General features: G+C 42.0%; 1 protein-coding gene across 9 annotated transcripts in view; it reads right to left on the minus strand.

The window, feature by feature from the left end:
* Ndel1 (nudE neurodevelopment protein 1 like 1) overlaps positions 1-14259 on the minus strand; it is a 51179-nt gene that overhangs the window by 2051 nt on the left and 34869 nt on the right. For 7 of the 9 annotated variants that reach the window (XM_027427085.2, XM_027427083.2, XM_027427082.2 and 4 more), the window contains 4 exons: positions 12990-13163; positions 10667-10758; positions 8133-8284; positions 532-1557 (listed from right to left, as the gene is read on the minus strand). In XM_027427085.2, coding sequence (XP_027282886.1) covers positions 1464-1557; positions 8133-8284; positions 10667-10758; positions 12990-13163 — 512 coding nt within the window. In that variant the 3' untranslated portion in view covers positions 532-1463. Of the gene's footprint in view, positions 1-531; positions 1558-4758; positions 4794-8132; positions 8285-10666; positions 10759-12989; positions 13164-14259 lie in introns of those variants that run through there. The other 2 variants (XM_027427090.2, XM_027427089.2) reach the window with 2 other exon arrangements.

A 14259-nucleotide genomic window follows, 5' to 3' on the forward strand; every position in this document is an offset into this window, starting at 1 on the left:
GAGAAGCCCATGTCCATGTAATTTTTCTAGGCCCAGGACTTCTGTCACACAATGTTGTATACAGTGCAACTAGAGACCAGTTCCTAGGTCTATGCAGGTACTCCAAGCCCTGGCAAACTCACCAGTTCTGGTCTTCTCTACTATCCTGTGGGGTCTGGACCATTCTCAAGCTACCCCTGGAAATGGTACACGACTAGAAACATGCATGAATAAGGCATCTCCTGCAGTCTCAATCTTCTGTCTCATTTCATACCTGTTTGCCACCACACATCCCATGTGGGAGAAGAGACGCTGAACAGCCTTTTATGCCCTTTTCTCATGGGATGGCAGGAACCAAATAAAGCAATCTCGACCCTTTTTTTTTTTTTCTGTGAAATTTATTGTTTCCACATTAAAAGATTTTTTTTTTTTTGGAGGGAAGTATCTTCTTTTAACCACATGATGATCCTATACAGCTGCCCAGAATAGGACACCATCATAAGTCGTTAATTAACATGCCATATGAGTCTGAATAAATAAAAGCTACAAAGCCCAAGTTATATACAAATATCTTAGGCAATAATGTTTACAAACCTATATACAATAAAACAAATGTAAACAGTAAGTGCAGCATGAGAATAACCAAAGGATGCAAGGGACAAACACTTCTGGCCAGTCTGCCCCCAAGAGCTAGCACCAGCCAGCCCCAGAATCAGGCCCCTCAACCTTTCCCAAAGCAACTAGACGGACCTTCAGAAGAGAAAACAAAATGAGCTAAGAGATGTCATTGAACTGAAGGACTAAAAAGCTGGTAAGGAGGTTGCCACTTGCCTCCTCTGAGTCTGAGGCACGCAGTGGCTCAGCCCTGGAGTGCCAGGTCCCAGATGCCCCGCCTCCTGCAGCTCAGACAGCATCTTGCTGCTTTAGAGAGCAAGCCTATGGGATGGGCTGCTTACATTAAGTCAGAAATACAGACAATATTCCCCAATTCAGAGGTGGTCCTGACTCTGAACTATAGGGCGAGATTCGGGGACACATGATTGTGAGCACTGAAGATGCATGGGTGGGAGTTTAGAAGGGTCTTGTCAACCTGATTGAGGAGAACTTCTAGAAGATCTGCAATGTCCTAAACATAACTAAATCCTATCAGCACAGCAAAATGGGGGCTATGAGGCAGATGTGATAAACGGGTACTTCCACATCCAGTGATCGAGTAATACACGTATGTATCACTTGTGACCCACAAAAGTGCAATCATGTGAAACCAACGGCACTACGGCGAGAAGAGAAAATAGCCAGTATTGATATCGCGCAGAGTCCTGGGGCTGGGCAGAGCCCAGCAGCCGCCACTGCATGCAGCCTGCCCTCTGCCAGCGGTGAAGAGGCAGACAGGGGCACAGGGCTGGACCCAGGTACCGAGGGGCGAGGCGTAGGTGTCCTGGGCTGCTGGAAGAGGGCAGGGACCCCACCTGGAGGCTGGGCACTCACACACTGAGAGGCAGCATACCCGGTGCTGACGATGGGCGTGAGGAGCCCAGCCCAGGAGGAGGAGGAGCTGGATCAAAGCCGTTTACTGCCCTGTGGGGTGACCAGAATAGCAAGGGAAGAAGAGAAGAAAAAAAGGCTCGTTTAAATCACTCTACACATAGGAAACTTAGCTGCTCTCTGTAACTAGTCCTCTTCCTTGCCCACAGTAGAATCCTGAATCCCAAAGTAGCTGCCCAGAAGGCACTGGTGATAAGAGAATAGACAGACAATTCACAGTCCTGAGGTACTGAGACCATGTACCCCTTTCTAGACAACCCTATCATATGGGCCACTATAACCACAATTTGATTTTTTTTTAACCATCAAAAGGTCTAAATGTCTGGCAATAGAGAGATAGCTAAATAATTATACAACAAAACAATGATATATAAATACAACTATTAATATATTCTACAGTATTTTTAATAGCAAGGGAAAATATTTAGTATGTATTTAATGATACAAGGAAAAAGAGGCAGGCCACCCAAACTGCCTATTTTCAGTGTGATGTTAAAAGAAAAAAGAAAATGCAAGCAGTATATAGCCTAGATTCTATTCCAGCCTCTTACACAGACACTATGGATTTATTTTTTTTATTTTATTTTATTTTTAGTTTTTCAAGACAGGGTTTCTCTGTGTAGCTTTGGAGCCTATCCTAGCACTCGCTCTGGAGACCAGGCTGGCCTCGAACTCACAGAGATCCGCCTGCCTCTGCCTCCCGAGTGCTGGGATTAAAGGCAATGCCCAGCTTGACACTATGGATTTATGTAGTTTAGAATGAATAACTCTTTAGACAAATACACATGTAAATACACAACGTGTGAATTATATTACATATACACATATATGTAATGAAATCATCTATATCATAGAAGGAAATTTTAACAAAATGTATTCTTCTCTGGGTTGTAGATAAATTTTACTAGTTTATACTCTTATTATTTTACAAATCTATTGCAATACCAGTATCTCAAAGAGAAAAAAACTAATGTTTAACAAGCAAAGCTAGATAGGAAGACAGTTTTTTTTACTTATACACAGCACCCCAGCTCCACAAAAGGGCATCCAGCAAGGTGGAGGGCACGCCCAAATCCACCCACCAGCATGCAGACACAGGAAGCAAGGGGAAGGGAAAAGGAAAGAGAGAAGTACAAGATCTCAGGGAGCAAATTCAGCCTTTCTAGTCAAAGACACTTCCTGGGCAAATCCATCCTATTAACAACTTTGACAGACCACACACTACCATTCTTGCCCACCACTGTCATCTACTTGCTTATGGAAGGATCCAAGGAGCTAAACACAGGCTCACAAAGAGACATCTCTAAAAAGTGAGCCACATATTCCCTGCAAAGACCACTGGTTCATAAGCAGTCTCTAATGGCACACAGAAACAGACATGCAGAGAAGGAGGGTCTTGAACAAGAACCCCAACTACTTTCAGGAAACAAGAGTTAATGTTTCAAGAGACTGAACACAGCTCATACTTGGAATCTGCAATCAAGCCTTACACAGAAAGCAACAGCAGCAGGAAAGACCCTCTGATACACCCCACTCCCCTCCCAGCCCCCAACAACCCCATGCCTTGTTTTACTGTGCTAGACAGCAGAACTTTCTCTCTTTACGTCTTTCCCAAAAGCTGCATGCCTATGCTTCTCCGCCTGGGACCACAATCTGTTTGCCAGTACAGCACTGGCCTATCTGTTGTTTGCCTATATAGACCCAGAGCTCCCGAGCTCCCGATCTCTCCAACAACCAATGGAAGAACTACACATGAACCAACACATGAACCTCCATCCCTGTCCTCAGCACAGACAGGCAAGCTATACTACAGAAAGCCTCCAACTCATCAGACAGGGACACCCTATAGGATGCCAAAAGTTTGTCATATGGCCAACTGGGGTATGCAAAAGTAGCAACTATGAAGACAGTCCCACACACAGAAATGAGTGCAGGACTAAATTAATGCACTTTAAAGTAGCATCAAGTCCGTCTCCATTGTTACAGAGGAAAGCAAACCAAGAAGATCATTAGCCCAGGCTCACCCACCAAAATATTATTAGTGAGTTGTTCAGCCCCAACTACTTCAGGTATCCCACCCCTTCCCAGCAACCTCTAGTCACAGGCCACTCAGGAGCCCTCAGAGAGCAACCACTTCTTTGTTCCCTGTATGCATGAGCTCTAGTGGGGAGCCAGTGACATCTCTGTGTGGTGGGAGAACTTGGAGGTGGGTTGGGCAGAGGGTCTCACCTAGAACTTCTCTTCTGAATCAAGAGGTAGTAAGCTAAAACCAGAAGAAAAGAAAGCTGACCTCCATGAGTACTTCTAGTCTAGAAAGGCTCCTTCAGGAAACTGTAAAATGTATTCAATGAAGAAGGTTCCCAAGAGAAGAAAAGCCTTCAGATACACCATATGCAGGTATAGAGAAATAAATGCCCAGTGGGCCACACAGAAATAAAACTCCAGAAAGGTACTTTAGCAACAGAAACTGCACCTCTGCGGCCAGCCAGGAGGGCTATTACCTAGCAATACAAAAAAGCAAAGCTCGGTATGTGGAAGAAGCAAGATGAGTGCTTCTGAAAGGGCAGTGGGTGGAAGGAGGGCAGCCTGAACTGATTCTCAATAACATGACAAAATGGACATCCAGAGCCAGCTCTCCCTGTGTGTAAACAGAAACATGGTGCAGTCCCAGGCTGCTCCAGTCCTCTACCCAGGCTATGCCAACAATCAAACAGTTCAGAAAGGAAGGGTAGATTCTACACACCTCCCATTTACCATCCCAGTTTAATGTGGAAACACAAAAGCGAGCACGGAACAAGGGAGTTCATTATCACCAGTTTCTGACAGGAGAACACACAAGGAAACCCTTCCCCATGCAGACAGTGAGATGTGACCCTGCCCTAGAATAGGGAGTGTGCCACCAGGCTAATACTCACAGCCACTCAGGACCACAGCACTGAGGTTTTGTTTTATTTTACTGAAGTGGCATCTCATTCTTGCCAAGCTGGCTTCAACTCCTGAGCTCAAGTCACCTTCTGCCTCAGCCACCCAACTAGCCAAGACCACAGATACATGGAACTAACAGCAATAATGTAATCAAGCAAGACAGGATCTTGAAAGCTCATTCATGGGCTAAAGGTTGATTAACCAGAGTCAGCCCCATGCAGTTAGTAAAACCAGTCTGTTAATGTGTCTTCCACCACACAGCATGAGTAAGACGGAGAAAAGGAAAGCACAGCAAACAAATTGAGTTACCCATGAACAACGTGGGAAATATGACTTTTTCTTGCCTAATAAAAAAAAAGGAAAAATCATTAAACAGCAATACAAACACCATTTTCACATCATGCCCTGAAATGAGCCCACATCTACCTACATATGACCCAGAAAAACCTGACTGCTTGGTCCACCATTTGCACCATGTGCAAGCAATACATATGAAACCAGATTAGTGTTATGAAGAAAAAAATGTTTTAGAGAAAATTCAAGTAACACACAAATTTAGGCTGGAATATAAAAAGAGTGTCAGCAGTAGGAAAAACTAGGGCCACCAGGAACAGCAGCCGGCATCTGAGGGGCTGGCAGAAACCTCAGAAGACAAACTCCTGATTCTAAGAAGTCCTCAGACAACCAGAATCTGCAAATACTTCTGACTCACTTAAGGCCATGGACCCAGTTTAGATGTGTGTAGTTTTATGTGGCAAGGCTTCAAACAAAATGAAGTAAACACTCAAACCTCCCAAGAAAATCCACCTGTCAGTCTACAGTCACACTAGTGAGCTACAGTGATGAAGCTACATACAGAGAGATTCCTCGGGAGCAAGGCAAACACCACAGCCAAGGGTTTTAAGATGGGGCTGTTCACATGCTGAAGTCCCAAGCCACACTTCCCTTTTGTCTACAAAGACTGGCATTTCTTTGACAAGCCAGAATTAATAATGCACCTGGGGGTCAGGCTATTTGCCCTTTCCTCTTACAGTTGGCACATACCATCTTGGTTTTTATCTAGTCAATAGGTAAAAAGCCAGGCTGACCACAAGAAAGCCAGAATGAAAGCAAAGCAGCAAGAAGCAGTAACAGCGAACCCTCCAGAGCAGTGAAGAGATGAGAATTCCTGAGACAACAGCAGGTTAACAGTGTATCCATAAGCTACTTGTTAAATAAAGCAAACACTGTACCAAGGGCCAATCCATAAAAGCATATTTCGTTTTTTGGTAGAAACAGAACAACATAAAATTTTTGTAATTTAAAACAAAACACAAACAGCAACTATCTGGTTCTATCAGGAAGCACATTTCCCATTATTCAGCTCAAGAAATAGAGAAACCCTGCATCTAGCTGTTCCTGGGGGCAAAGTTCAGGCAGAGCTCCACAGTCATTCCCTTCAGCTTAAACCGATGTTCCACATCCAAGGGCGGATTCATCATCTCTGAGCAATGCTGCCCTGGTACTCTGAGATGGGAGGCAAGTGCAAGAGAGCAGTGAGCCTCAATGATAGTCTATTCCTCCCTCCCTATAACCACCTGCCAGCACTTTCCATATAAAGGTCCCTGCCTAACCAATCCAACACTGCTTCATGTCTCCTCTCATACTCTAAGATGCCTTCTGTGGCCCACCAAGAAATGTAATTCCAGAGACAGAGTCTAATAACTACTCTGTTGGAGTAAGCACACGTTTTCAACACTCCTGAAGACTTCCTCTCAATGTCTCTGTATTGTTAGGGGAATGACTAATGAGAAAATGTCTGTCCAAGTCATGTTGTTCCAGAACAGCTCAAAAACTGGCACTCCCAAGTCTGATGAAAATTAATGTTATACTTATCCCACCTGAGGAACCCAAAGAGGTAGAACAGAGTTCTGACTTATATACTGGTATTTTATAATGTGCTTTTAGTAGAAAGTCCTTGTTGTAACTTTCAGGACAGAAGTGTCATAAGAAAAAGCAATAGACCAGAATACTACACTACATAGGTGAACAATAAAACTCTAAAGAGTAAACTGTAGGGGCTGGAGAGATGGCTCAGTGGTTAAGAGCACTGCTTGCTCTTCCAGAGGTCCTGGGTTCAACTACCAGCAACTACATGGTGGCTCACAACCATCTACAGTGGGATCTGATGCCCTCTTCCAGCATAAAGTTGCACATGCAGATAGAGCACACATATACATAAAAATAAATAATCAATCAATCAATCAATCAATCAATCTATCTATCTATCTATCTATCTATCTATCTATCTATCTTAACAAAGAGTAGACTGTAGCCTGGCATGGTGGTGCACACCTTTAACCCCAGAACTCAAAGGCAGATCTCTGTGAGTTTCAGGTCATCCTGGTCTACAAAGTGAGTTCCAGGACACCCAGAATTGAACAGAAAAAAAAAAACCTGTCTCAGAAAAAAAAAAGAAAGAAAATAGCAGACTATATAGAACAATCAGATCTTCCATAAACAAGCTGTAACTATTTAAGACATCAGAAAATAAAAGCACCTTTAAAAATATTGTGAAACATTCTAGAGCTGTCCCTGCTTTGTTTGCTGTTGGTTTTAAAGCTGCCTATTCCATTCACAAGAGACAATGGCAAGGGATCATGAGCACATAAGCTGCTGTTCCAGCAATAACTAAGGTAACATAATCAACAGAGAGATTACAGGTCCTAACTAGTTCCCTATATTAAATTAGATAGCTGTACATATTAGAGAGAAACAAATAAAATAGAATGAAAGGTACTGCCAGGGAAAAAATTGGCAATGTAAATCAAAACAGGCAAGGACCAAGCAACATTTAAAGCATGCTCTTGTAGATGTGCTACAAGAAGCTTATAGCAGATGCATAAAAATCTGATTTTACATGCCTGAAAATTAACTCTAATGACAAAAATAGTGCAAAAGTAGAAAACTTATCTTCACATACTTCTATGACAAATGAAATTTTTTTCACTAATGACATACCACTGCTTCAAGCTTAAAAGCTTTTTTAAATTTGAATCACACACACACACACACACACACACACACACACACACACACACACACACACACCCTACCTTTCCTATTGTTTTCTTTGTTTTGCTGAGACAGTCTTCCTGAGACAGTGAGCTGGCTGGAAACTCACTAGATATACCAGGATGACCCTGAACTCTGACCTGTATTTGAACTAGTGTCTAAATACTTTAGGATTTTGCATTTTTCTAAACTAGTCAAATAAATGGTTTAACATATAATCTGAATACAAATAATTGCAGTATTCTCACCCTTCCCTTAACAGGTTTGCTGAGAGAATTTCCCAAGCTGAGCACCTGGAGAGCAGGCCCACAGCAGCCCTGCACATTCTCCTGAGCCCAACACAGGTCCCTTTAAGAGTCTACTCCCAGAACAGACACTGCAGACTCCAGGGGCAGAAAGCTCCTTGAGAACCAGAAGACAACAACAGATCTCTGTCCTCTGGGACTTGAGTAAGATGATCACAGGGAAGCTCATGAGCACATATGGATTTGTAAATTTACTAAAATGATCAGTGAGTCCAAGGATTGAGGCTGTAGCTCAGTGGTAGAATAACTGTCTGGCATACGAGGCCTTAGGTTTTATCCCTAGAACTGCCACAAAAAAAAAAAAAAAAAAGGTCAAAGACTTACCCTTTATGGAAGAAGGTCCCTCGCCCTGACCTTGGGCACTCTGGGCCGTTGCTATTCATCACCCCACAGTTAACGCTCCCTGGGATATAGGGTTTTCGTGATGCTTGGTCTTTTGCAAAGTTCCTGCAAGCTGCTAATTTGGATTCTAAAGCCTAAAAAGAAGAAGAATGGCTATCAAAACATTGACCATATAGAAAATATTTTCATTTCAAACTATTTCTATTTCAGGCTTCAACCCTTATCCTCCAGGACAACTGCCATTAGTTAAGCCAGAATCATTTGTCTTTCTAATAGAACAATGAACATTACTAATGAACCCAAAAAATTTAACTTATTCCTCTCAGTATCACTGAGGAACACAGATATAACCCACACCTTACAACTAAGAAAACCATGTTACCAATAGGTAAGGAAAGACCCCAAACCTCACAACCAGTCCATTATTTGTTACGTTCTACAGTACTGGTTAAGTTGGGATTTGGTGCATTTGTATAGCAAGCATTACAAAGAATTATCACTAGCCAGGTAGTGGTGGCGCACACCTTTAATCCCAGTACTCGGGAAGCAGAGGCAGGCGGGTTTCAGTAAATTCGAGGCCAGCCTGGTCTATATATCGAATTCCAGGACAGCCAGAGCTGCTACCCAGAGAAACCCTGTCTTGAAAATCCAAAAAAAAAAAAAAAAAAGAATTATCACAAAGAATGTTTTTAATGCAGCCCACTCTTTGTACAGGTTTTTCAGTCTACTTTTCCCCACTACACCAGAAAGACCTGTTTCTACTCTCACATGATATGAAGCCATTTTCCCTGGATAGCACTGTGAACTGTATGCCTGAAACATGTCTATAATTAATGTGCCTGTAAACAATACTGACTCTTTATCATTTACCTCTACATCTAGTATCTTTCCTTTACACCTGAACAATACCTGCCACATGCATGCTCTACCAGCAAACAGATGACTAAAAAAAAAGGAGGAACTACTTTCTCATTTCTCCACACTTGGATATCATGAAATCCCTCCTTCCCAACAAAATTTCTCCCAAATCAAGTTGTCTCTCCACTAGCCCCCTAAAAAAAAGGAAAAGCTATGCCATGTCGAAAAAAATGTAGCCCATTCCAATTCACAACACTAAAGGAAATCCACAGGTAATACAAACGTTCAGAATCTGTTTGGACATCCTACACCAACATTTCTTATGGAAGGCAAAGATGAACACACAAAACTCTTACTCCCACATACACCATAGTGTGTGTGTGCCTGCACTCACACAGGAATACACACACGAGTGAAGAAGTTACAGGGCTGATGCTTAAAAAGAAGCCATTGATGGAAATATGTGACTAATGCTAGACATGCTGACTATACAGCAATGGATAAAATCACAAGGGCCCATAACTTTTTCCAGGAATCCACCTGTTTGGCTATTCCAGATGGCTGGTCTCCTTTATAGCCAAGACAACTATGAAATAATAGTGACAACGAATATTAAGAGTCCTGAAGGAGTAAGAAACAAGTGAAAGCAAGATGGTTGATAAAGACTAACACTATTCTTGATAAGATCCCAATATTAGACACAGTGAAAAATGGATTAAGAAGGGTACATCCTACAGTTCCAACTACTTGGGAGGCTGAGAAAAAAAGGTCACCTGAACTGACAAATTTGAGACTAACAAGATGCTACATTAAAAAACAAAAAGGCATTCGAAGAAAACGCAGTTTCAGATTGGTGAGATGGCTCAGCAGGATTATACCTGTGGCCAAGCATGATAGCCTGAGTTTGATCCTGGGATACATGTAATAGAATTGAAAACTAGACCTGAAAGTTGTTCTGCCTTCCACATGCGTAAGTGTGTGCACACACACATACGCACGCACACACACACACTCTTCAAAAAAACTTTTTGTAAGAAAAAGAAAAAGAAAAACCAGAGCTGGAAAGTCAACTCAGAGGTTAACAGCACTGGCTGCTCTTGAAGAGGACTGAGTTTTGATTCCCAGCAGCTCACAACCACCTGTAATTCCAGTCCCAGAGGATCTGACACCCTCTTCTGACCTTGGCAGGCACCAGGTACATGGTGGACAGATATACAGGCAACTCATACATATAATTAAATAAATCTTAAAAATTAGAAAAGAAAAAACTAGCTTCATATTTCAAAATCCAATCTACTGAAAACAAGTATGAATAGGACACCAAAGCTGAGGTAGCCCAAGAGTAGTAAGACCTAGACAAAGATAGCTGGCAATGCCTAAGCCAGATACTATCCCACAAAATACAAGATGAAGGATAAGAGTCAGGGGCAAAGAATAGGATTTGAGGAGCTGCACGGTAGACAGGACAGCAATGAGCCCAAGCCCTTCCAGAAATGCCTTCTTAAGACCAAGGCTGGGGATGTTTCTCTAGTCTAGTCTCTGCTCATCAGTAGATGCTGGTGCTTCTCAGCTTCATCACCGTTCTCACCACAGGAAAGAAACGGTTTAGCACTACCTCAGCAGTGGAAACACCTAGTGATAAATAATTAAATGCTTACCCCTACTTTCCGCAAGAGATCCCCCACGATGTTTAGTGCTGATATCCTAGCAGAAGGAGTTAGTGGACTGGTTCCAAAACCATTTGGTATAGCTACAAAAAAAAAAAGAAAAGCAGAGTGATGACATCAGCAGCCTCCTTTATATTTGACATATTTGACTTGTGTTGACAATATTACAAAGCAGAACACATTTGAAACAAAAATTGTATCGTTTCAAGATACACCCTTTAAAAGAGAGGTATCATAAAAAATCGTGGCACCTGGTGGATAACCTAGACTACATCAATGTGTCAGTACTCCAAACTGCTGCAAGGACAAAGACCCTTAAACATCTCAACAGGTATTGCTGGAGATCCTAAGAATTGAACTGTGAGGGCAGAGGGCTCCCCTTTTGTCCTTAACAGGTACTACCCAAGATACTCCACAAGAATACCTGCCACATATAAACTCAGACTGGCAGCAGGCACAGTCCCTGCACAGACCCAAACCTGAAAGGGTCCCAGTGCTGAGAAGGGCAAGGAGACATAAGCCCCTTTCCCTAAACAAGAAGTTATCTCCAACTGAAAACTGCCCACAAAGGAAAAGTTAATTACTCCAAGGGAGTCTCACAGGGTCAATATACCACACTTAAGGGTAGATACCCCCCACCCCCCACCCCTTGCCCAGCAGTATTAGATGACCAACACAAAAGTATTTCTGTCACAGAGAAACCTTGTCTCAAAAAACCAAAAAAAAAAAAAAGATCTGGAAGCTTTGGGCATTTTTTTTAAACATTACTGATGTTTGCTTGTACATTATGGTTTCTGATTTTGTGTTTACGGGATGGTGTGTGTATGTGTATGTGTGTGCATGACAGAGTATATATATGTTTCTCATGTTCTTTGTTTCTTTTTCTTGTTAGTTTGGTTTTATTCTTGTATTTTTTGTTGTTGGTGTTAATTATTTTTTTCAAAAGAGAGAGAGAAAGAAGATGTGGAGTGAACGGGTGGGTAGGAGGATATGGGAAGATATAAGCAAGGAAAAACCATGAGCATAAAACATTGTATTAAAAAAAAACTACTTGCAATTAAAAAAAATAAAAGACAACTATGTCAAACTAGGTGCAGTATCAACACATGGATCTACCTCTGTGAGGTTGAAGCCAGCCTGCCCCCTCCCAGATATGTATGTATGTATGTATGTAGGTATGTATGTATATGTACCAGGGCAGGCAAGGCATCCCAAAACTCTGGAGGCTGAGGCAGGCAGATCTCTGTGAGCTGAAGGCCAGCCTGAACTACAAAGAGAGTCACAGAGCTATTAAACAGAGAAACCCTGTCTTGAAGAAGAAAAAAAAAAACTTGCTGGGCGATGATGGCACACGCCTTTAATCCCAGCACTCGGGAGGCAGAGGCAGGCGGATCTCTGTGAGTTTGAGACCAGCCTGGTCTACAAGAGCTAGTTCCAAGACAGCCTCCAAGTCACAGAGAAACCCTGTCTTGAACCACTACCCCCCCCCCAAAAAAAAAGAAAAGAAAAGAACTTTGTATGAGAGACTGGGTGTGGTGGCTCATGCCTCTAATCCCAGAACTTGGGAGGCAGAGGCAGGAAGATCAGGAATTAATTCAAGAAACCAATTTATCCTCAGGCCAGCCTGGGCTGCAGGAGACAAGTGTCTCAAAACCAAACACCAACTTATAGCAGCAAAGAAACATGTACATACACACCATACAGTGAAGAAAAAATCAAATGAAGAAAATATAAACCTTCTGTAATCCAATTTTTTCTATGATTTCAAATTTTCTACATAAAACTGGGAATATAGACCAATGTGCTTTTACCAAGCACACACAGAGCTCTGGGTTCAATCCTCAGGACCAAAAAAAAAAAAGGGGGGGGGGACATAAAAAATCTACAAGAACATGTATGTCTGCAATAACCAAAATTAAACTTTTAAAAATAAAAACTAAAATTTAAAACTTAAACTTTTAACTTGCCAGGCATGGTGGTGCATACCTTTAATCCTAGCAGCACTTGGGAGACAGAAGCAGGCAGATTGTGAGTTCAAGGCCAGCCTGGTCTACAGAGTAAATTCCAGGACAGCCAGGGCTGTCTCAGAAATAAATAACAAATAAAGCTTTTAGCTTTTTAAAAATGTCCCTGAAGTTGTTCCTATCTTCACTGGAGGCATCATCTATCTCATTTGCTACACATCACTGGCCTAGGAGAACAACCCTTTCTTGGCTTCACAGACACCAGAGTAACTTTAACTGTAGCAGTTCCTGTCCCATCAGCAAATGCTTTAAAACTGAACATAACAGAGCCACAAAGAGAAAATACCAACCTTTTGGTGAAGGGAAACTGTTTTCTGTTCCTTTCCCAACAGGTGTTGCTGGCAAGGAGAGTGAGGCTTGGACAGCAGAATCCATCTTCTCACAGTCCAGAGTCGGAGAGCTAGGAGCAGATTTGCGGGTCACTTCCTGTTGTCGTTCCCGAACTGCTAGCTCTTGCCTTAAATCTGCAAAATGTTTCAAACAAAGACAGAAATCCTCACTAGAGAAGCAAATATATCCTGCAAAGTCCCAACCAAAACATAATAATGACATTCCTAAGCATGTCTCAAAACAAAGCACCTGAAAATCATCTCATGAATAAAAATGTGAGTTCTACAATTTAAATAATCTCTTAGAACTTAAGAACATGGGGCAGTGAGATGGCCCAGTAGCTTAAAGCACTTGTTACCAAGCCTGACAACCAGAGTTCCATCCCTGAGACGGATATGGTATACTGTGAGAACCAGCTCCTACAAGTTGTCCTCTGACTTCCATATTTATGCAGTGGCACAAGCTCTCTCTCTCTCTCTCTCTCTCTCTCTCTCTCTCTCTCTCTCTCTCTCTCTCACACACACACACACACACACACACACACACACTCACACACTTTAAATAAGTAGACATAATTTTTTTTATTAGTTCAAATTAGGAACAAGCTTGCTTCAGATGTCAATCCCTTCTCCCTCTCCCTCCCCTCCCCCGAAACATCCCACCTGCCCCTAGCCATCCCAGTAAACGTAATTTTTAAAAAGAATTTTAAAATGCTAAACCTCAAGAGAACAGAACTATGCCCAAAGGCAAAAAGAAATTGATCAGTGAGGGCTGGAAAGATGGCTTTTCCACAAGACAAATTCAGTTCCCAATCCATGTCAGACGGCTCACAACTGCCTATAATTCTAGCTCCAGAGGATCTGATATCCTCCTTCTGGCCTCTGCAAGCACCTGCACACAAGTAGCATACACATACACACAAAATAAATCTTTAAAAAAAAAAAAAAACAAAAAGAGCAGGGTGCAAAATAGAACTCATAGTGAAACTAAATAACACAAAACAAAGTCCTGAAATTAACAAATGTCCTGAAATTAATAACACAAAACACTCCTAACCAACTCGTTCCCATATATATCTGCATATATCACATTTTGAAATAGTAGTTTCAAGACTATTTTACAAAAAACAATGAAGTAAAAAAAGTTTTGTGATTTTTTTAATTTTTTACTTTTTTTTCCCACAAGGTCTCATTATGTAGTTCTGGTGGGCCTGGAACACTCTATCAGTGA

This window comes from Cricetulus griseus, chromosome 7, assembly GCF_003668045.3.
Source record: "Cricetulus griseus strain 17A/GY chromosome 7, alternate assembly CriGri-PICRH-1.0, whole genome shotgun sequence".
Taxonomy (NCBI): Eukaryota; Metazoa; Chordata; class Mammalia; order Rodentia; family Cricetidae; genus Cricetulus; species Cricetulus griseus.